The following is a 26,053-nucleotide window of genomic DNA, read 5'->3' on the forward strand; positions in this document are numbered from 1 at the left end:
AGTGGGGCTACCATAATCCAGAAGCCCTGTCTGGCACAGAAATGGTAGTTATTTACTAGCCCAACATTGAATGTCACTAGCCGTGTGAGTGAGGCTACCATAATCCAGAAGCCCTGTCTGGCACAGAAATGGTAGTTATTTACTAGCCCAACATTGAATGTCACTAGCCGTGTGAGTGGGGCTACCATAATCCAGAAGCCCTGTCTGGCACAGAAATAGTAGTTATTTACTAGCCCAACATTGAATGTCACTAGCCGTGTGAGTGGGGCTACCATAATCCAGAAGCCCTGTCTGGCACAGAAATGGTAGTTATTTACTAGCCCAACATTGAATGTCACTAGCCGTGTGAGTGGGGCTACCATAATCCAGAAGCCCTGTGGGTAAACCTTGGCCCTCACAAAAAACATTTTGTCCCTTGAGGTCAAGTCATATGGCTTACGGTGCATTTTCAGAGCAAGCTGTTGTAGCACATGCATGTCATAGGTGCAGGTGTCAACCCATGCCGGCTCCCCCATTCAGGACAGGAAAGGGTTTGGGGTGGGTGGGAGAGGGGACCACCTGTGCTGGCAAGTGCAAGAGAGCACCAACATCCTGGCCAGGGTCAGTAGTAGGCGGGGCATTTGTGGTGGTATTGAATTTTGAATGTCTGGTAGGATTAAATCCAAAATATAAAGATTTGCGCAGTTTTCATGAGGTACTTGCACGTTGAATTGGTATGGCCGTATCTATACCTCAAAATGGTGATGGATTCTATTATGTACAGTACTATTTTAACAAAACATCATATGCTCAGGAGAGCTAAATATTACTGCCCTTGAATTAGTTTCAGGTGAGTGATGGGGAGCCAGTGGATAGCTCCCCTAAAAGTCCACAATACATCTGCAAAATCTCAAGGACTTTGTTTCAAAGACTCTTGATACTTGTATACTAATCACTTAATGTTTGTTTCAGACTCATCGACTGTCAACTCTGAACAATGCAGCGAGTTGGAATGAAGATGAACGCTGTCAAGTCAGCTGTGACCAAGATTGCACCTGCCAAGGACTCAAAGCAAGAAGGTAACAAAGATTTGTCTCTCTAACGTACACCGCGATGGTGGAATTACACCACATTGCCGTCAAACAGACTGTAACAAACGGCTAATCTGATCATTCGAGTCATTTTAAAACAGATATATATATATATCCAAACACACTTAAACGACATGATTTCAATAATGTTAATAGGAATGTCTTATTTTCAGTTATCATTATTTATATGTTAATCAAAAGAAATATGAACACTGTCCATGTTAAATTGGTATATAGATACGCTGTGTACACAAATGTATACGATGTAATGGTTGAATTTATATGCCAATGATATCATCATGTATGTGTGTTACGTATGTATGTATGCAGGTAAGTATAGGGTTTGGTTTCGTTTCTTAACATTTGGCAGTGGCTGCAATGTGTTCAGTCTCCATAGCTATGTATGTATAAGAATATTACACGTTTTAAGTAAGATTGCTTTAAAACCTGTTCTTGCCTTTGAAAATGATATTCTGTACTAAACAAATTGTTAGCTGTTCAGGCATACATTATATGCTTTCAGATTAAAATTTGAGAAGCAAATATTGCTTCCTAGTCAACAACCTAAAATTGGAGCTTCCTAGTCCACCACACGAATTTTGAGTGTTGAAACAAGACATGCTAAAAAACATCTAAAAATTATTTTTGTTAATTAAAATAAAAACACCTAAATCATTCAACCAGTTGATGGTAATTGGTAGAAAAACATTTAATAACATACATGTAGAAGTGTTGATTTTTTTATGAGTTTTGACTTTTAACTAATAACTGGCTAATAGGATTTTGCTTTTTGAAAATGATCTGCTTCTAGTAAGTTTTCAAGCCTAAAAACAACTTGTCTCAGGCTGTGACTCACTTTGCCAGTCCTCCTTTGTGGAATCTTCAATGGGGGAAATATCACATGATCACACTTCTTTTTAATTCACAAAGTGTAGATTTTTTTCTCTAGTTAATTTCTTTGTTGTGATTTTTCATTGGTGGTTAAACCTTTAGCTATGCTCATATAAACTTGATTTATAATTTAAACAATGGATTATGCCAAAACAGATTTCACATCAATTTTAAAAGACAGACAGGTTTTTTAGCTGATTAAATATGTAAATATATGTATAAGCCGGGCTGTGATTAGCTGCCCTAGACTAGACTGGCGCCCAGTTTGTTGGTTTTAGACCTAGCCTGCTGCACTGGTCTTGCTATGATGTCATTCGCACTTTCTACATATTAATGTCTTCTAATAGTCTTTACAAGGTTTACCAAGCACTTTGTTTACTTGTTCAGGATTTGTGTGTTCATTGTTGATATTCAAGTAAGATGTTATTATTATACTTTACATTAGTGAGACACATACATGTAGTAGTGGAGATCTAGTATTATTATTTATTTTTTATTTTTAAAAATAAATTTTACTAAAGCCGATAATGTACATTTGATAATGAATTGAAATGAGTAGTATTGAAAAATAATTCAATGTGTGGAAGAAAATTAAATATTGTTTCAGTTTTGGACTTTGGTGTGTTTAGGAACCAATCACTTGGTATTACAAATACAGTTATGTCTATTTGTGAAATATAAGGGGTACATGTAACTATGTTTATATCATTAAATCTCCATTTTACATATACTCTTCAAAAAAAGTAATGCAAAGCCAGATTTTCATTGTATGTTTCTAAATCGTTTAATACATGAAAGAAACATGGCAGAAGCTTGCAATTTGACACAGATAAACAACATTGACAGAGGCTGTTGTAACAGCCATCCAAGTTCCCAAGGTCCCGTTTGACGTCACGTACAGTCAGTAATGAGTGTGACCCCCATGAGAGTCAAGTACTGCCTGGCACCTCCTGCCCATCGAAGCAGTCAGATGACGGATGACATCCTGCGGAATTGTAGCCCACTCGGCCTCCAAAGCGGCAGCCAGCTGTTGTAGTGTCTGAGGTTTGGTTTGTCGTCGTCGCAAACGTCTATCCAGTTCATCCCACAAATTCTCGATTGGGTTTAAATCTGGAGATTTGGAGGGCCATGGAAGAACATTGATGTTGTTGTTTGCTAGGAAGGCTGTGGTGATGCGCGCTGTATGAGGACGGGCATTGTCCTGCTGGAGAACAGTGTTGCCATTGGCCATGTTGGGGACGACGTACGGGCACAAGATCTCGTCCACATAGCGCTGTGCTGTCAAGTTCCCCCTGATGTGCACCAAGTCTGTCCTGGCATTGTAAGAGATGGCTGCCCACATCATCACACTTCCTCCACCAAATCTGTCCACTTCCTGTATGCAATTGCGTGCAAAACGTTCACCTCTTTGGCGGTAGACATGTGCCCTTCCATCCTGTCTGCGGAGCATGAATCGCGATTCGTCGCTGAACCACATGTGTCTTTGAGGCCATACCCTGTGTACTTGACACCATTGTAGTCGAAGCTGTCGATGCTGCTGGGTTAAAATCACGCCTCTAACAGGACGTCTGGGTCACAATCCTGCCTCTCGTAGACGGTTCCGGACAGTCTGGTCAGAGATCCTACGCAGTCCCGGTATTGCAGATTGAGTGGAGGTAGCCGTGGTCGTCCTTTGGCGTAGGTGGCGCAACCGGATGTAGCGTTCCTGGGCAGGAGTGGTGACACGTGGTCTACCGGATCTGCGAAGGTCACGTGTTGATCCATGCGCCTGGTAGCGGATCCATAATCTTGAAATGGTGCTAGGGTACACATTGAAAAGCCTCGCAACCTCTGATTGGGATTCGCCTGCTTCCAATTGTCCGACGGCGTTGTTCCTCTGTGCTTCATTCAGTCTTGGCATTGTGAAAGCTACGCTGACAGTTTTAAACTGAGTACAGCTAAGTCCTGAACCCTGCACTTTTATAGGGCTTCTTGTGCCTCTTGCATGTGCTCACCATGCCGACAGTTCAAATCGCTGAATTGACCGCAGGTGCGGTTTTGCGATTGTTAACTTTTTCACACCTGTCTTCAAGGTCATCAAATTCCGAACAACTTTGCTGGTGAAAATGCATTTGGTATGCTCCATTACACAACATACTTAGCGTTCGGAACACAATGTTTCCACACATCCATATTTATTAGGAAAATTTAATTTTTGTGTTACTTTTTTTGAAGAGTATATATGTATGTACATATGTGAAAGAAAAGTGAAATGAGAAAATGGAGTGTGTGTACAGTGTATGTGTGAAATGTATTGTTTATATATATATATATATATATATATATATATATATATATATATATATATATGTATCTACTGTCGGTGCCATTGGACTATAATTATTTTAGTCTTATTGATAATAAATATTGATTCTCACGTAATTTCCGACAGGCCATTCTGGAAAAAAAAGGAATATTTGTTTAATGACTCCTCAGCACATTTTAAACTATGTCCATTTGATGTGTAATATGTGGGTTTTTTATGAGACACACACACACACACACACCTACAAAGAGAGAAAGAGATATAGAGATAGACAGATGGACAGAGGGAGGGAAAATGGGAATGAGAATTATATAGAGAGAAAGAGAAACTATGGCCATTTTTACATGTTTTTTTTGATGAGACACACACACACATACAGAGAGAGGGAGAGAAAGAGACAGACAGACAGACAGAGATTGAGAAGGAGACTTACCACAAGACTGTAAATAACAAGAAGAATTTTTTTTATGCATTTTCCCAGAGATGACCCAGCAAATATAACCCCTTTGATGTGTGTGTATGTGTGTGTATATATATATATATATATATATATATATATATATATATATATATATATATATATATATATATATATACAGTCAAACCTGCCTTCGCGGCCACCTCCATATGGCGGCCACCTGTCCATGGCGGCCACCATGAGGTCCCCCCAATGAATTTTACTATATATTTTACCTCTATATGGCATACCAACTGCTCAACGCGGCCAGCGGCCACACTTTTGTCATAAAAAAGCGAAAATGAACCTGCTATCGCGGCCACAATTGTTTTTAGTGCAAGTTATAAAGAAATGTCGGCAATCGTAAAAAAAAACGTAAGATGTTTTTGTTGATATAACCAATTGGCTTGATAAACAGCGGTCCTTTAAAGGTCGTCGGTCGCTTAGCTGTGTTCGTTAATTAACAAGTGTTTTTAATCTGGATTAACGGTGCGATGTACTAGTCATCGGCGGTGGTCATTAAACGCAGTTGATAAGAGGGTATCTAGCCTAAAATAACTGGAGTTAAACGTGTCAACTCTAGAAGGAATTAAATACTGCTGCAGTTTATTTCTGATATTTATTTTTAAAATGCCACCTAAACCCAGTAAGCGATCGCGTTAACGTTTTTGCACATGTATATGGCTCCTTAATAGTTCTATTGCAACATACGTGTAATTGTTTTTAAAAATTCGGACTTATATATGACCTGCATACGGCGGCCACCTCTCTATGGCGGCCACTTTTGTCATGTCCCACGAGTGGCCGCCATAGACAGGTTCGACTGTATATATATATATATATATATATATATATATATATATATATTATATATATATATATATATATATATATATATATATATATATATTATATATATATATATACACACAAGGACATTCGAGCTGGATAAAAACCTGAAGGGTGCCAGATCTTGGTTTTCGGTTGTAATTGTTACTGTTAACTGTATGTAACTCTAAAACTGAAAAACAAACCTCCCAAACCATTAACTATCCATGGTTAAACATATATTCCTTCAACTTTCCTAGTTTGAGATTGGTGGAATTTGTTTTTGCACACAGGTGAAATAAAACATTCTGAGATATTTTGTCAGATATTAAGATGGCAAGAATGAAAAGATTGGTGTATGTGAGTGGAAAAATGAGAGAACACTTTAGCCGTCTCTGACGGGGTTTGAACCACAATTTGCCTCTTAAAATTTCATAGTTTATCCATGGTCCATTGTAATTAAGATAAATATATGTCATAGACTAGTTCCATTCTTTATAAGATACATTTATAAGTCAAACTTGCATTTAAGCTGTAAGATTTTCATTAGGTAAAAAAATAGTTGTTTCGTTTTTAAAGTTGATCTTTCATCGTTCCAGTTATTTTCTTTCGTAACTAACTTACATTATGTGCATTTTAGTTACTCCATGTTTGATTTCACCTGAGTGGAACAAACAGTGGGTTTTAATCAATCTTTCAAGAGTTTGGTTTGTATGTTCCAAAATAATTTTAAAAAATAAAATAAATCAAATCAAATCTTAAAGTACAAATTTAAACTGTATCTCCATTTGTATATTAAAGGTTTTGAAAGGAACCCCGGTCTCACAAGGTAAAGTATGTTCTACATGTACGGTGCAAATGTGCGTGCCATTATTTACATTATCTTATATATATAGCTGTGCATTTATACTAAGGTCGGAAATACATCACTTAATTCACACGGGTAGAGTTCATTGCTTATTTCAATCCAAAGTACCCATCTGTCAGTTATTTACTAATACATCTCTTTACATAACTCAGTATTTCATCAAAGACTAATTTGTTTAAAATGTAAAATGAAGCAGTTAAGAAAACAAAAGAATAAGAAGAGAAACCAATTAAATGATCAGTAAAGACGATCTTTCAGATAATAAAATACAGTTAGTATACTGCTAGGCTATGCAGGCTGGGCACTCAGTCTGGTATAAGCTGTGGTGCACCAGCTCCTTGATGTAACAAATGTCAGAGTTATCCATATTAGTTTCTAACTAGTTGTTGTGAGATACTAGCCAATCAGAATTGCTCATTTTAACACCAAGAATTTTTATCGTCCAATCGGATGGTACGCTTGCATGGGTATGGGAAAGACAATTTATTGCATGCTGTGTTTTAGGAACATTTAAATATTATTACCAACAAACTGGGCTCCAAAAAATATATTTGAATGTTTATTCTGTCCATTGCATTTACTCTTATTTTAAAATGAGAAATTGTTTGACTTGATATGACATGAATGCTGTCAGCATTTAAATGAACATCTGAAATTGCATAAAGTATCATGACTTCGGTTGCAGAAAAAAGAAACAAATAGCATATTGTTAAATTTGTGAAACTATTAAGCATAAAATGCTTTTGTTCTTCATATTTTGAATAGGTATGATAGAGGTGTTTTCCTCCCTAAAATTACATTTATCAGTTATTAAATAAATGTTACAATTTACAACAAAAACAACACAATACCTATAGACCAGAATGTTGAGTTATCCATAGTTTTATCCATGAAGCATATTTTTATGGGAAATGTTTCGGAATAACATAATAAATCTCACAGTATTTATTTACATAAACAGCCATTGTATTTATGTTTTGCTCAGATGTTCATATGAATGTAATGACTTTTACTCATGTATTGGAGCGAAGAAAAAAGAAGAAACAAAATCTTAAGTAGCCAGCAAATATTTGCAGCTGCTTTTCAAATCAGTCGTATTTAGCGTGTTTATTCCTGTTTGATGTGTAATATATTCAATATTGTACCTGTTCCCGTACACACTACTTGATAGTGTTACATATTGCAGTCACTGCCTTAGAAATGTACCACAAGTCATCATGTTCTGTGTGTCGTTTGTCTGATTTTGCGTTGTATAAGTCATTTTATTTTTCAAACTCCAAAAGTGTACAGTATTTTTTTTTTGACTTGGGGGTGGGGGGTTTAAGTGGATGTTTTGTATATGATTGGATGGAGATCAGTTTCAATTTTTAATCCATTTTTATTACAATGTGTCAAGTTTTTGCAGCATTTAAGTTTTTTTTTCTTCATATATTTGGGCACAAATAAAATACTTTAAAAATATATTTGATATAAATTGTATATTGACTCTTTGGCTATATAGTATTATATACATGTACTTGTGTCTATATTATATTATATTTATATATACATATCGCTTTCAGACTTGGGTTATTTTACTTGTTAGTTTATTAGTTTGATGATAATTTCTACAAGTAGTGCTAAGGTGGACTGAGAAGAAACCTGTTTTTAAAGGTATATACATGAATCGTAGAAATTGGAACCGAATGTTACAAGAGAATTTATTTAAATGGTTACCCGTTGCAGTAGTTTTAAAAGTTGAACAAATGGAATATTTGATTTTATTATTATTTTTAGAAGTTATTTATTTTGTTTATATTATTTTTTAAATGTTGGAGAGAAGAAGACTAGTTTTGATTTTATGTTTATTGTCTAGTACATTAAAAAACAAAAATCTGATCACAATATCAATGTGAATAGTTTTATGGAAGTTTTAAAAAATGGCTTCAAAAGAAAAATGTAATACATGGTTTGTTGTAGTTTATTCTGTTAGTTTGCTGACTATTAATACTTACTAATTATATGAGACAGTTCTGTAATTCAGAAAACATCAAACATAACCAGGTAAGAGATCCCTTGCTAACAAAAGTGAGGTCCAATGTATTTTTGTAAACAAACAACCCCCACATTGCTTAAAATGACTTCTTGCTTTGTTTTCTTCAAAGTATTGTCTTCCACATTGCAAACTTTACATTTATGTCTTTATGATATAAATTTAATATCACCATTATCTCATTAAAGATAAAAGTATGCATGTTAGTAGATTGGATTTTTTGTTCAAAACAATAATTCATTAATTGTACAGGTATGCTGTTTTTTTTGTTAACGGTGACAAAGCATGCTTGTTAATAACAGTTAAATCATGAATAATTTAAAAATGAAACATTGCATGTTAATGTACATAATAAAAAGTTAAGAAATTAAAATATTATATGTGTGATATAAAAATGTTAACTGATTATTTTATTAATGATAAAGGCATGTATGTTAATAGGCATTAAACATACTGGTTTATAGTTATTCCACTTAATTTGTGTTTAGTTCCTGATTTAAGCATGTTACGCAGGGGGGAAAAAGACAAATAGTTAAAACCAAAGCACTGTTATATATAAGGTTTTTTATTTTATTGTTTCTTTTGAATTTTCTATAATCATAGAGTTAAAAACTAATTTACACCTTTTAGTTTGTATTGCACGATATATTCTGCTTTTATCTTCCAACCGTAGAGGTTTATTAATTCTGTGGACTTTTTATTCTTGACTATTGTATGGTGTAACACACTATAACCATAGCTCAGGCCATCATTGCAAAACACCCAATTTGTTTGCTGTATTTTGAGCCATTGTTTTAGTTACCATGATTGGTCAATATTAGACATTTAATTTTAAAATTATTTCTTAAACACTGTATGGAAAAAGATGTCGCAGCTGAGAAAATTCCAGTGAGTTAATTGGTGGCAAACAATTTTTTTTTTTTAAGGATGGTTTTACTGTAGGTGTATTTTTCTGAAATATCAAAATAACCCAAATATATATATGTGTGTATCCATCAGCATCCAAACTCCCTGCCCCCACCCCCAAAAAAACCCAACAAACAAACACAAAAAACCACAGCATCCACAAAATACACAAAACACACACAAAAAAAGACAGCAACAACAGGAATACACAATTTTATTAAATATGTCTGCTCCTGCAAATGTTGTTATCTTGCGATTATATAGTTTTTATTTAAACACATTTAACCACCAAAGATCACGGCATCTCCCTCCCTCACCTGTCTAGCTATTAGAATTATTTTGGGGAGCACAAGGGAGCGAGATGTACGTGTAACTCTGTAGAATGTCACACAAAATATTATGAACATGAGTGCTAAAATGTTTTTAAAGACTAAGTATATGGTCTGTAGGAATCAAGTAAAAAAACAAAAAACAGACAGTGGTTTGTACAAAACAAGCCAAATTATTTCATTCATGTGGTAGTTGTATGGAACCATGCTTGTGCAACCTATTTGCCATTTATGCAAAATTTGTACAGTGCTAAATGATACTTAACTCATCATTGTAATTAAAAAGCACTGAGTAAAACAACAGAATTGATATTAATAATTTTATGCATTATTTTTTTATTATTTTTTAAATAAATATTTTATTTTATTTTTCGTTTTCATAAAAAAATTAATTATTTTTATTTCATTGTATGAAATTTTACATTAACAAGTCATATATAGTGTTTTATATTATTTTGAAAATGGGATACACAAAGAAATTGGATCACGGCCTACGAAGAAATCAATTTGCTTTCGGTAGTCCATTAGAGTGTTACTCTGATTTCCAATTTGTACGGCTGTAAGCTGCCATAAATCATTGTCTGGTGTTTCCACAGCTGCATGAACATGTATAATTATAAACAAACACATTTTAGTTTTTCATTTCAAGTTACCCAAAACTAAATAGTCAGAAGCGTGTATCTGTTTGACAATCTGGCAGCTCAAGTTTCGAACGCTGGATACCAGTACATAGAAATAAACTATGTCTATTTCTGCAATGCTGTAAGTCACTCATAGCAGGAAACATGTTACCTTTGCTAATCAATTAAATTAATATACAGGGCTCGAAATTAATGACGGCACCGACGGGAACTGCCATAGTTGCAATATGACTTGCCATGACTGATAGTTTTTAGCAGATGGATAAAAATTATTGACATTGCTTGAAGGGACTGTTTCTAGATGGTTTTTCTTTTACCAAAATTATTGCTGTAGTATGCTGTAGGTACCCAATTCTTAAGTTCGAGCCCTGAATATGTACACGATGTATTTTATTGGGAAGGCGTTGGGAAGGCGTTTACAAGTTCTCAATCTGGGAGTAGGGCTGGGGAGAAAAACGTTAGGTATTGGTTTGAAAATTAAAGTGGTATTACTGACTCAGAGTTCTTATTATTCAGACAGGGACGGGGTGGAGATTTACTTATTAAAGGGTTACAAAATGAAAAGGGCTAAATTGTGTCAATTATAATTTTTCAGTTGGTTTTCTGATTTAGCATACATGTATTTGTATTCAGAAAAGGTTGTGGGTGTAAATGATTTGCTCATGGTGTGTGTGCACAGGGTAAACTAGGTTTGAGAACTATTGTTATTGTGGCTTAATTGATTTTAACCATGCATGTTTAGTTACTAACATATACTAAAAAAATGTTTTCACATTGACATATTTTGTCTCATTCTGTATTAAATACATATAGTTTGTACAGTATGTAAACTAACAATAAAGTCAATTATAGTCCTTTTCACAGGGAGTGCTATTTTCTTACTATGGCATTTGTACCACTATACAAGTTCTTTATTTCCAAGCCGTTTGTTTTTTAAATTGCATATAAAAACAGTTTTTCTTATTTCCAAAACACTTCAAATTACTTTGTTACAACAAATCAAACTGAAATTATTTACAAAAAACCCCACTGTTCACGGAGGCAGGGACGGACTTAGTGTTACTGCCAGAAAGAATTTTGGGGTATGGCGCTATGGAATTGAATGCAACCACAGTCAACACGGGGTATGGGGGACCTCCCCCAGAAAGAATATGGGTTAGGGTTAAGAATATGGCACCATACCCATTTTACCCTGTGGCAGAAACCCTGACTATAGACATGTGGCCACTGTCTGACTACTGGTTTATTTTTTGACAAAAAACACATTGAGTGGGTAAAAAGTTTTTTTTGTAAATAATTTATAATTTTGACCCGTGTTTTTTCACCTAAATTTTTTATAAATACATAAGATTTTGTTAATATGTGAATCAGTAAATATTATTTTTGTGGGTTTTTAAAAATTTTATAACATTTTTATATCAGTTAATGTTGATTAAAATTAGGCTAAAAATCTATAAAGTTGCGTTTAGTTGTGACCATTATTCCCAATAACTGTATTCCAATATTTTGTGATGTTTGTTGTCAGTAAAATGGTCAAATTTCTTATTACATTAGTTGGCTTTCTTGTTGAGTTGAGTATATTGTATATAAAATAGATTGCATGCATTGAGAAGATAACTGAGCTTTTGCGTCCCTTACCGTATTCAGTTGTGTGACTTCACTGCGCATGCAGATACGATTTGGTAGAAAATAAATTTACAAACATGTCATAATTGTGTTATTTTTTTATTTTTTTTTACATTTTTTATGTTTATTTTTTTTATTTTTTTATTTTTTTTACATTATATATTTATTTAAATTTTTTAATTGTGGAAAACAATTTTGACTTTTAAATAGTTTTTTTCTTTGTGTTTTGTCGTTATGTGATACTGGTTCGTGTATGTTTCAAGGTACTATTGCACACATACCTTTACCTGTAAGTGATATGTGGTGGTATATTCAAGTAGTCTAAAGTACATGTAATATATTCCTATTTTATTCAACACAGCATACAGGGCTCAACGTTGAGGCGATAAGCCTTGTGCCCAAAATACAGATGCCCCAAATAATCCGACCTAAATTAACTACAAACATGCTGACCTCAAAATAGTTTACCTCAAAACCTCTGAAATCATTTCATTACATTAAAATAACTTGAAATGCATTTGTGAATATTTATAACTCCCCAGCTCAGAAAAATACAGCAGTCCCTGTTGTGCTCATATTAGTGAGATCTAAAGCCCTGAGCATTCATGTAATTCTGTCCAACTGTTACAAACCTTACCAATTAAAAGAACCTGTATTTATGATTTATACTTATTAAAGTATGATATACATGTATGTGGGTAGCACGAGTGTTCTTTAGCTGTTTTCTGTATAAACGTTTTCCATATTTATCCAGATTTTTTATTGTCTGTACAGTGTTTCCGGATTTTCCGTCATTCCAAAACTTATGATTTGGGTTTCGATTCATGCTTTGCATAAATTCTAATTGGATGCAGTCATTTTGGACCATTTTACAACCAAAACAAGAACCACATGATTATTATGACTGAAAATAAAAGACTCTATCTGATGGGTGTATACCACCAAATGAAACCATAGACGTCAGGGTTCATACAGATTGGGGTGCAACATATGGCCCAGTGATAGGACGCTTGCCTGATGCATGGTTGGTCTAGGATAAATTCCCATCGGGGACCCATGGGCTATTTATCGTTCCAACCAGTGCACCACAACTGGTATATCAAAGGCCATGGTATATATTATCCTGTCTGTGGAATTGTGCATTTAACAGATCCCTTGCTACTAATGTAAAAATGTTGCAGGTTTCCTCTTGGTGACCATTTGCCAGAGTTACCAAATGTCTGACATCCAACAGCCAATGATTAATAAATGAATATGCTCTAGTGGTGTCTTTAAACACGGGTCATGGGATCTGTTGCCCTTCATGGACCAGTATACATAATGGGGCCTTTTTATGGGGTGGATGTGAAATATCCCTTGCTGCTTTGCAGAAATAGCTTATGTGGTGGCACTGGGTATTCTGTTGTTCTCAATATCAAGGGCCTTAGTTGGTAAAGTGCTTTTTTCAAGTGCTTGCATCATAGGATCGAATCTCCTCAGTGGAACCATTCTCAGATTGGATTTTCCCCATCTCACACAGTGCCTCACAGCTGGTTTGTCAAAGGTCATGGTATGTGCTGTACTGTCTGTGGGAAAGTGCACATAAAAAATCCCATGCTGTTAATGGCAAAAATATAAGAGTTTTTTAAGACTTTGACATCCAATAGCCGATGATTCATAAGCAATTGTGCTCTTGTGGTGTCGTTAAACTAAACAAACTACATGTACTTTCTCTTTATCATCCAAATGTTGAAATAACCAAATAGCCATAGTTGCTTTCTTGGCACGTCTTTTGATGTGATTGTTGGTACTGGTGTTGCATCTTGCATTGCTGTAGAGGTTATAACTGCTGATGGCTAATGAACCTGTGGCTTTCTCTCCCTCGACCAGGTATCCAGGGGGAACAAATCTAGCAGACCAGGTTTCCATATTATTAGTTTTGTTATTGTATGTTGGGAGAGATCTCTCATTTAACATTTCCCCTGCATCTGTCTTCCCACACCCACACCCACCCCACCCGAATGCCTAATAACTGTTGTTTGGATGCCACTAACATGCACCAAGTGTTTACATCTTGTGTACCTATAACCACAAATGTGTTTTTGTTCTTATTCTTGTTTTGTTTTTGGATTATTAATTTTTTTAATGGTACATGTATATTGATGTCGCTAATAACTAAAATTGCACTTTTTAGTCCCATACTCAGGGTTTCTGCCAGAAAGAATTTTTTGGGTATGGCCTGTAGAATTTAACATTTACAATGTGTGTGCTGAATGCAACCAAAATCAAACAGGGGGTATGGGGACCTGCCCCAGAAAGAAAATGGGTTAGGTTTAGGGTTAGGGTTAAGAAAATCATACAGTAATGATAACAGTCACTAATTTTATCAAAATCTGCAAAATATTTGGGTATGGCGCCATACCCATTGTACCCTCTGGCAGAAACCCTGCTACTGGGCCCTGTAGGCTCAACCGGAGAGGACTATAGGTTTCATCTCTGTCCTGTCCATTTGTATGTCTGCCCCACATACAATTTTCCAGATTTAATTTTTTTTTTTTTTTTTTACAATGCATCAAGATATTGAGTTAAAATTTTGTGTATGGGTTTATCATATAAAGTTACAGGTCACGTTTGATATTCATTGTGATTTACCCGTTTTTGACAAAATATTGGCCAGATTACGTTTTATTTTCATGGGAATTGTTTCCAAGGGCCACAACTCTTTCACAAAAGAAAATTATCCATGTTGGAGAGTTTTGGCCTTTGAAATTCAGAGATTTGTGGGGCCCAGTAGGGGACATATATTTCTTTAGCAGTACTTTCAGAATGCTGGTTTACTTATTTCTTTGTTTCATTAAGGGGATAATTATGTTATATTTGACCATTTGCAGACATTAATGCTGGTTTTAATGTAGCAACTGGAATTTTAACAGAAATGCAAAGCAGAAACGACAAAACAGATATTTGTGACTGTAAAAACGTGTGTTTATGAAGTAATGCCCTAGTCACATATGCCTCAATCCCCTGAAAATTAAACCGTGTGCCTTATTTTGCATGGTACTAACTGGCCATCGTTCTTATCAAACACAACTCCTGACAGTTGTTTTATTATGAAAACATAAAACCGTTCACACTTCTTTATTTTGAATTTGTACTCTTATTATGTTAATGTTTGCCTTGTTGCCTTGATTTGTGGCTGTAATGCCCTAAAAAATCTCCATTGGTCAAGACCAAATAGCCGTGCCCTCTAATTTGCCAAATTTATGTAATTTACAGTAACCTGTACATTGGTTACCAGACGCTGTGATTTACAGTAACCTGTACATTGGTTACCAGGCACTGTGATTTACAGTAACCTGTACATTGGTTACCAGACGCTGTGATTTACAGTAACCTGTACATTGGTTACCAGGCACTGTGATTTACAGTAACCTGTACATTGGTTACCAGGCACTGTGTTTATTTCTAGGCTTGATCTGGCCTACAATACAGTTAGAAACAATGTAAAATCTTCATTCAAGGATTCCAGATGGAGAATATAGAACTATAACAATTGCATACATGTATATAATTAAAGGGGTCTCATTTAAATAGATTTTTACATAAGAAGTTGCATACATAAAGGCTAAGCTGAAACATTTAATTTAAAAGGTTTTTAAAGATTTAATTCTCATCTTGGACTTAACTTTTTGTTTTCCTGCATTTAATAGATTTATGTTTTTACTTTGTTATCTTAAGTGCATTGTTTTGTTTTTCCGTACTGTTGCATTGAGTAGTACAGTTTTATTTGTTCTAAATGTTTAGTACACTTTATGAGACAATCTATTAATTTACATACATGTACATGTACTTAATTAGGTTTCATTTTCCTTATTTTTATAACCTGTGGAGTACGCTTATTGGTAAAGGGTGCTTAATACTTTTGAATATGGGCTATTTCTTCATCTATTAATAGTGACCCTGTTCCTTTTGTCTGCTGTTTAACAATTACAGTTAAATATTTTGAAACGTTAATCTTGACACCAGCTTCACTACAGGTAATCGGGGCGGGACGTAGCTCAGTGGTAAAGTACTTGCCTGGTGCATGATCGGTCTAGTATCGATCCCCGTCGGTGGGCCCATTGGGCAGTTTCTTGTTCCAGCTAGTGCACCACGACTGGTATATCAAAGACATTGGTGTGTGCTATATTGAACTTGAGAATGTAAAAATTGTACTATAGATTCTTTTATTAGGCCAAACCAGTAGATTTTTCCAACTGTACCCAAAAATAATTTGAGGAGAATGGTTCTTTATGTGGTAGGGTTTCTTTAGACTTTTTTCCTGTGAAAGGTTTGCATACATGCCACTCTCCCCCGTTTAACACACACACCCCACCCCATCCCAATCACTCCTATATGGGCCTATCAAAATTTGAAATCCTGTGTACGTACCTGATTGAGATTGATTGGCGGCCACCCTAGTACTAGATTATAATACCACAGTAAGACCTGGCATATGTGTGTTTTGACACCTACGTATAACATTTTCATATTCCTGGCTGCCTTGTGTATTCCACCTTCAACAAATCTCATTGGTCACTCCTGTTTGTTGTTTGCTTTCATTCTCAATCTCTGGGCATTGCAGATTTATCTCCCTTTGATACCCCATGTTCTACATAAATAACTGCTACTAATTTGCATGACAAATGGTGTATCATATGAAGGGCTTAGGTGCAAAACACGATATATCCATTTTTCATTTTCAGTAAAACTGATTTTTTAAATTGTGTATGTTGTTTTGATTAAAAAAACACCCGGGATTTACCCAATACAATTTCATAAGGATCAATTACGTTTTGCAGCAAATCAGCGGGCCTACGATTAGCCCTTACTGACATACAATAATTGCTTTAACTAAAAACTAGAAAGAAAATGGTTTATATCGTGTTTTGCGCCTGAACTCTTCATATGTTATTTTTAACTTATATACATGTGTATTCCCATAAATATTCTTATACACGTATATGCCACATATATATAGATTGTTTTTGTATTCAAATACTTGAATAGTTTTTTGTCTTTCATGTTGAACAGAGGTGGAATTTATTATATATATATACACAACATACATACACACACATGTATACTATAGAGTTAGAAAGATTTTAAGAAAATGGGTTTAATTACTGTTCCAAAATAATTGAATCATTATACTTAAGAGTTCAAATTATTAACGACCAAGAACAATGATTTCAATTATTAGGTTAGTATATGTTAGGGAACATTTTGTTTGGTATCTCGTCCTGATTTGCTACTCAAGTTTCAAAGATTGCTACACAATTTTAAAACATTAAACAGTAGTTGCTAATCAAGTTCCAGTTGACTAGAAATATCGCTAATCAAGATTTTGAAAACAAAATGTTCCCTGTAGGTAGTAAAAAAAATTGAGTCGATTATAACTGGATCTTTCGTACAAGAATTAATTTAAAATACAGTATTCATATGAAATAAACTTGTCCTAGTTGCTTGGTACGTTACTCTCCAATGTATCTTTGTTACATTTTTATTAATTTCTTGGTCCATTCCCACTTCCTTAGTCTTGTTTTTATAAGCACAACAAGTGCTTGTTTCTTTGTGCTATACACATATCCTTCACCACATCTCAGTCCTTGTCTCATAACACAAGCATTTCCCTTTTACACCAGCCTTCTTCACCAACTCCCATTATGTTCCATGCCACATTAAAGAGATGGACTATTTCTAGTATATTCATTCATTGTATGATTTTTCATGTGCAAACATTTGAATGTTGTGTTATTCATTGCTATTTGTATTGAAATTATTTGATCATATGCTAGTAGTAGTAGAAGGGTTCGTAACAGTCTTTAAATTCCTTAAAAGTCTTTGAATTTGAAAAAATTATTTTTAAGTCTTTTAAAGTCTTTGAATTGTAATAAAAGTCTTTAAAATGTAAATTCTCACAAATCATAGCCAAAGCAATGATGCTATCTTTTACAGCTGCATGCATTTGATATTTTCCACTTACAAGGTTTAATCTGTCATGAAGCGTGTAAAAGAAAAAAGCTAAAAAATTTGTCATGGACAACAACGTAAACGAAATGATTTAGTATTTTTTTTATCACGTTCTATTGTCTTTGACCAATGTGTAAAAGTCTTTGAAAGTCTTTGAAAATGGCAGGTAAAAGTATTTGAAAGTCTTTGGATTTGTTTGGTCTTTAAGGCTATGAACCCTGAGTATGTACAATGTATATGTAATGACAATGAGATATAGTGCTTATTTAACCCCTGCCTGGCTGTACATCCATAACCTGTATTGCATGGGAGAGGGTGTGTGTACACATTAATTAACCTAACACTGGTTCAATGAGCTAACACTGGTAATTAAGGTCATCTAAAACTGGTACTGTGACCTGGAACTGGTACTGTGACCTGGAACTGGTAGTGTGTGACCTATGGATAATATTGGTAAAGCTGTGGTACCTTGGGGTTATTACTGTTTTTCATTTGTTTGCTTGCATGTGTACAAGTCTTATTTACAGGTATTTGTGTGTTGTTTCTGTTGTGATCTTTGTTTTTGGGGTGGGGGGTGGGGGGTGGGTGGAGGGGTGAAGAAGGGGTGAAAAAGGGGTGAAAAGGTGTATAAGTAGAACACTCCTGAAAGTTATTTTTTCATTACAAAAGCGTGAAACAAGTTCACTTATTTATTTTGAATGGGGGCTGATGTTGTGCTATATTAAAAAAACATTGAATTGTGTCCTGTGCTTGTCGTAATACTTCAAAAAAAAAATCTCTATCAGTCTATGGCCAAACGGCCTTAGCCTCTTATTTGCAAGTCACATGATGATAAATGTTTGGAAAGGTGTTCCTACAACCCATTATCAACAAATAAAATGAAAATAGTTGAATTGAGCTTGAACGTTTTTAACATGCCCATATACCACTAAGGTTTCAGGCATGTCCATCCCAGGCCCTGTTTCTGGACAGCCAGGGACTTGACCCCGGATAAAAATAGTTGACTATTAAACTGGAATGAAAACAGGGAGAGACCTTATTAAAAAATAATAATAATAAAAAAAGTAACCTATTGTTTTGTTCTGCTGTATTCTGTCACATATTTGTGATGTGTTTTGTAAATATTTAATGGATATCAAATGTTTCCTGACCAGATATTAATATTATTTATAATCTTAATTTGCACACACAGATAATCCAATGACATGTTTGAAAGGTTGTTCTGGATTTGTTAATACATGTGTGTCCTGATTGTATAATGTCAGTGTGATAAACCAATGAAATTGGGTCTTTTATAGGTCTTGGTATCGATCAGTTTCCATTACATATTTGCATCAGACTTATAGCTGGCTGTAATTTTATTGTTACCTGCTAAATGTATTCTTAATTATTTCATGGTATACCTTCTGAAAGTATATAAATACATGTAGTTGTGTTTCATTTAAAAAAATAAAAAAATAAAAAAAATAAAACTTATTTTTTAAAATTACTTCATTAGATTGAATATCCACTGCATTTAATGTTTTTAATATAAAATATTCCTTTGTTATTCTTTATTAAAAGTTGTTTTTATATATTTCTGCATTTTCTGTTTTCAGATATTTTATTTTGGTTTTTAAAATGTATTTCATTGCTTGGTTTATGATTTTGATAATTTTATTTTGTGTCTGTTTCCTTCCTTCAGATTTGTGTTATTGTTTTGTTTTGTCTTCATTTGCACTTTGTTTCATTATTTAGTTAGTTAGTTAGTTAGTTCAAGACACAATTTTTACTCACCCTGCATATAGATTCTAACATACCCTAAGCATATTAACCTGAATTTAGGAGAAAAGTTGCTACAACTGAAAAAGCAACAACAAACAAAACAAATAAATTTGCTTCATAAAGATAGGGTTGTATGACAGTTTACCCACTAAATGGTGCAACATATTATTTATTTAATTTGTTGTTAAAAGAACTTCATTCAACTGACCCCTGCGTGTGCTGTAACCTCACCGTGGTGCAGGGGTGTAACATTCTCTTTGAGAATGGCCAATACAGCACAAAATTGAAGTTTTGAGTAAAATTCAGTATCCGTAAAATTCTGTGATATTTGTGTTTTTGCACAGTTCTTTACACTGTTTTTGTTTTAAGTCTTGAATTTTTATATTGATCTTGATCATCACTTTATTTATTTGCATTACCATAGTTTGACACCCAATAGCCGATGTATTTTTCGTGCTGGGGTGTCGTTAAACATTCATTCATTCATTCATTCATTCATTCAACTGAAGTTTAATTTTTAAAATTTTTATTTTTAATTTTTTTTAACAAAACCATTAGAGAACAATGACTTATTAATAATTGGCTATTGGATGTCAAACATTTGGTAATTTCGACATAAGCGTGATAAGAGAGAAAACCCACTACATTTGTCCATTAGTATAGTCAACCAAGGTTAAAGTTTGTTCTGTTTAACAACAACAACACCCAGAGCACATTGATTTATTATTCAGTTAGGAGATGATCTATATATGGAGTTATAAATTTGCGGGTGGTATTGTCTATTTGATCCCTCAAATGTCATTTTTGACCAAATGCATCAGCCTGAGGTTAAAAATGATACATTTGCAGTCATAGACAATAACACCTGTAAATCTAAAAACTCCATATGGTTATGGCCATCATTTTTCTATGGAATTAATTGTATATTTTGATTTCTTGAAAAATCTACCTTGCTACAATCTAAGTGTAGACCCTTGAACAGTCAACTTTGCCTGTTCCAATTGCTAATAACGTCACTTTCTAATGACATCATTAGCTTTTCGGGCGTTATTTTCATTTGATCCCAGAAAAACAATGTAATTAACCAATCACAGTTCAGGACACACTCACCATCAGGTTATAGTTATTGGATGTCAAACATTTGATAATTGTGACAAAAGAGTAGCAATCTCTGAAATTTGCTTAGCGAATTGCGATGGAATCCTGAACAAAATGTTCCCTGAATTGCACTTCCCACAGGCAGGACAGCATATACCACAACCATTAATAGCAAATACCAAAAACCAAAACAAAAGTTAATTCTGTAACTAATTCTACATGTAGCCCTTTAAAATGTTTGCTAAAGGAGTTGAGGTAACAAGAATCTGGGCCCAAGATAAATGTACACAGTGTATATTTCAAGTGATGTCATCTATGCCATCAATACATGTAGGTCAACTGCCATGCTCGGGCCCAAGATAAATGTACACAGTGTATATTTCAAGTGATGTCATCTATGCCATCAATACATGTAGGTCAACTGCCATGCTCAATACACAGTGTATATTTCAAGGTCAATCTGCCATGCTCGGGCCCAAGATAAATGTACACAGTGTATATTTCAAGTGACGTCATCTATGCCATCAATACATGTAGGTCAACTGCCATGCTCGGGCCCAAGATAAATGTACACAGTGTATATTTCAAGTGATGTCATCTATGCCATCAATACATGTAGGTCAACTGCCATGCCACCCTGGCTTTATAAATACCATAATAAAATTATTTACATTTGACATGCTAGCTGTTTTATCTTTTCACAGTTACTCTGGTGTGTGACATTATGCATTAATTATTCCTGTATATGCCTTGCATGTAGTATATATATATATATATATATATACTGCACAACAAAAGAAACATATTTTTAAAATATATGTATCACAATAAAATTAATTACTAGAATGGGCCTAAAATGTTCTCAAAATGTTGAGAATTTTAGTACGCAGAAAATCTAACCTGATTCAAACTAAATAATTATAAATAAATTAAAGAAACAATAAATTAATAAGCATGTTTCTTTTGTTATTCAGTATAGTTAGTTTTGTATTTTTGTTTTTCTCCTTTATGGTATTGGCACAGTACTGATTAAAAAAACAACCTCAAAACCTGTAGGTACATGTATTTATAAAAAAAAAAAAAAAAAAAATTAAGGGCTGAATTTACAAAAGGTGATCATCCTATGCTTCTTTTAGATGTGTTTTAGTAAAAAACAAAAGTACAGACAAATTTTGATGTTTAATTAGTAAACATGGACAAACTATGATGTGTGCACATTGTTAAATTGTTGTTTTATTGTAAATTAAAAGTTAAATACTTTTTATAAATTCAACCCTATACATAATTTTTAATATTTATTTATTATTATTATTATTTTTAATTAATTAATTTATTTTAATTTATTTTATTTTAATTTATTTTATTTTAATTTATTTTATTTTATTTTATTTTATTTTATCATTTTTAAACAGGATGACAGAAAAAGTGGCAAATTGATTAAGCCATTTAATTTTGTATTTATTGATTCATGAATTCTTGTAAAGCTGATAGATCTTGTGGGTATAGCGATAGAATGGTGTTTGTGCACTTGTTTGTAGATCAAGTACTCGTTTTTTGTTGGTTTCAGGGTGTAATATTTATTTTCCCTATCATTCCACTCTCCTATAAAGGTCTTTTTTTCTTCTTTTTATTCGAAGGAGGGGAGGTTATTTCTTTTTCGACAGTTTTAACTAGAGAAAAAAAAGTGAAAAAACAAACAAAAACCCAACAATAAAACAACAAGAATGGTTGTAGTATTCTATTTTATATATGTCCTTAAAAAATTGATTTAAAACAAATTTAAATGTATTTATATAAAATACTAAAACCTATTTATATATTGCATCATATTGTAAGGATGTATATAGATAACTCTTGGTATATGATATACAGTGCAATAAAAGATAGTTGCAGATTTTCAGTTTGGTGTGTATAATATTTTGTATTATGTTGTCATTCTTTGATCACTTTGCATTACTTAGAGTATTCAGTATAATCTTTAGTGGCTTCACTACATAACAATATAGCTACACCAACAATATTTACTGTTTGGCCATGTTCAGTAGTTTAATTGCTTTACAGAAGATTTAATCCCATCCCCCACATTATGGACTTGTATGTATATTGGCTGAAGAAATTATTGTAATACCTAGTGAATGTACAAATGACTTGAGTGAATAATTTAAATTTAAAACCTCTCTCTGAAACTAATCTTTTAGCTTTTTGCATATTATTATGTTGTTATGGGAGTTACCTGCCCTTGACCTAATCTCTTTTTTAAAACATATAGAGGTGGTACGAGTATTTTGTTGGTATTTTTCGTAAATATGGACTGGTATATTGGTGGAAGAAATTAATGTAATCACTAATAAATGTACCAAAACACTTTAAGTGCATAACTTAAAATATAAGCGCTATAGCTGTAGAATCACAATTTTTTTCTTTTTCCTTTTTAATACTATGTTGGTATAAGTAACCTGCCCTTGAATTATAATCTCTCTTAAAATGTATAGAGGTGGTATGCTGTTTTTCACTATCGTGATTTGTCAAGCTTTTCAGATAAGAGCCCAATAATTTTGTGCAATGTGCTAACAAGGTGATTATATGAATATTATTATCAGATGTGTGTGCGTTTGGGAGCTTTTTGTGTGTAACAGTTAATTGTGAGGTGATTCGCATGAATTGTCTGTTGTACTGTAGATCATGTATGTCTTAATTAATATACCTTAATTAATATACACAATACTATGTCAAAACTAATTTGTATATTAAAAAGTTAAATTGTTAAGATTTTTTATTGCAATTCTGGTTTCTTTGTTAAATTAAAAAACGTGAATAAATGTTAAGTTTTATTATTTTTAATTTTATTTTATTAAAAGCATTTTATTAAATTTTTGTTACTTGAAATATAATTTCTGCTTTAAAAATTTAAATTAATTAACAATGCTGTGATTTAATTTTAATATAATTCATACTTTACATGTAACTGGACATTCATACATAACTAAACCCTTGGGTTTAACAATTTTTAAAAGAACTTTTTTTCTTTAACTTCATATTTCAAATACATGTATTTGATATGTTAAATAAATGAAAAAGTGAAAAGAAAGGTAAATACTGATGGAAATGCTACTTAATAATTCAGCTTTATATAGAATTTCAGCTGAGGTGAAGCAAATGTGAGTTTAACTTTGATAGACTTGCACTCAGTTACAAAGGCATACAATTATAGTGACCAGTAATGCTCTCTTCTGGTTGGTGACTTTTTGCAGATTATTCTTGATGTGAGTTATCTGCCCTTGACCTAATCTCCTTTGCATGGTTACAGATTTCATTCACCAAAGTTTTGTGTTCTTCATCATTCTAATTTTTTTTTGTTGTTTTTAATTTTAATTTTTTTTTAATTCATAATCCAGACTAACACTTTCTACATATTATGCTAATCCTTCATTTCACCGTATAAAACTACAATGTAGATAATCTAGTTGTGTTTGTTTTTGCTTGTAATATATGCATGTTCGGTATGGTATGGTCATGCATATTGGATCCCCTGTTTTTGCTGTAGATATTATTTGTATTTAGACTTCGAATTGCTATCTTTCCTCCTGGTAAATAATATATTATGTATTTTTTTTTTTACAAAGGTTGATTGCTTCATATAAAAATGATCAGCCACATTAAAGATTCAAATTAAAAATTGCATGCATTCACCCATGGTTTGTTGCTTGATTTTATTTCTTTGAAAAGAGAATAAAAATGAAGAAAAGAAACTAGTATCAAACTTAACACGCTTTCCTGAGTGAAATTTGTCACGGGAATTTTATTAATGCTTAATTCTTTCGGTGCTATGGTATTGGTTTGAACAGAGTTTTACAGTGTTAAATTGATTATTTTTGATAGTTACATTTATTTTATTTATTCAAAGCTTAACTTTCAACCTGAGAATAACCAAACATTCATATTTATTATTTTGTATTACCATCTATATATATATATACAAGTATACGAGACACCGATGGTTCATTTGAACATGAGTAGGTACCCCGTTATTATTATTTTTACACATATATATTTTTTTCTTCTGATATCGAGACCGTTATAATTCTTTGTCATTAGTGTTGTCAGCACTTATAGTGTTGCTGTTGCTAGCACCGAAAGAGTTAAAAGTTGTGTAATCTTGTAGCTTTCCATTATTCAATATCATACATGTATGTAGTCTTTCTGTCAAGTAATAAGTTTTATCTAACAGGCTATATATATTTATATATTTATCAGTCTCTTCCAGATACACAATAAACAAACATTTTGTTTTAAGTTGTCTATCGTGAATATGTTGTACATTCATTAATGTTTTGAAGGTGTTTGCATGGTACTATTCCTTTGTTTTAATAGAATTTACAAGATATAAACAAATTTAGAAATTTAAATTGTGAATTATTGAATGATCTGAAATGAACAATTTAAAAAAAAAGTTTTATAAATTAAATTATAAAATAGTATAATTTGTCCAATTTAGCTTTTTAGTAAGAATTGAACAAGCAAGTTCGTAAACTTTGTGTTAAACTCTTTGCACATTATGGTGTAAAAGAAATTTAAATAGTGAAAATTGAAAGCGTGACAGCATTCGGTAATTTCAGCTTGGGGTGCAGTATGAATTTGTGCAGTTCACAGTTCTGCTTTATATGCACTTTTTGCAATAACTTACGTTATCATATTGAACAGTAAATAAGTATATACATACATTTTTCTTTCTTTTTGTAATTTACGAAATATGTGATCTTATACAGTTGTTTACATATATTCATAACCTTGGGAGTTTAATGTTTGCAGATCTTGTGGTAGTAAATAATAGAGCTTTTCATATTATTTGCATAACAGCATTGATGATTATTATTTTAATATTATTTTTGTCAGAAAAAATATTGTTCTGTTCCAAATGTAGTGTTGCACAGTATTCTGTTTTATTATATTCTTGTCTAGCAGCCCAATGTTTCTGGGCCTTTTGAACAATTGAAATCTCAAACATGGGTTGAAATTAAGTTTTACGTGCAGGGAACTAACTACAAGTACCGTATATGTATGCTAAGGCATGTTCTGGTTAACTATTAACTGACACATATTAAACCCAGGATTAATGTTAAACTAAATATGATATGTCATTGTCAGCAGATACATGTAGATATAGAAATTATCTGCTTAGATTTAATTCATATTGTTTTCTAATTAAACCCAGGATTAATGTTAAACTAAATATGACATGGCATTGTC

The 26,053-nt window shown here is 33.2% G+C and overlaps 1 protein-coding gene across 1 annotated transcript in view; it reads left to right on the forward strand.

Moving 5' to 3' along the window:
* The window catches only part of LOC121385076 (G patch domain-containing protein 8-like), a 48,547-nt gene that overhangs the window by 7,294 nt on the left and 15,200 nt on the right, over nt 1–26,053 (forward strand). The window contains exons 3-4 of the mRNA XM_041515613.1: nt 1,043–1,058; nt 6,353–6,380. Coding sequence (XP_041371547.1) covers nt 1,043–1,058; nt 6,353–6,380 — 44 coding nt within the window. The remainder of the gene's footprint in view (nt 1–1,042; nt 1,059–6,352; nt 6,381–26,053) is intronic.

Source organism: Gigantopelta aegis, chromosome 11, assembly GCF_016097555.1.
Source record: "Gigantopelta aegis isolate Gae_Host chromosome 11, Gae_host_genome, whole genome shotgun sequence".
Lineage (NCBI taxonomy): Eukaryota > Metazoa > Mollusca > Gastropoda > Neomphalida > Peltospiridae > Gigantopelta > Gigantopelta aegis.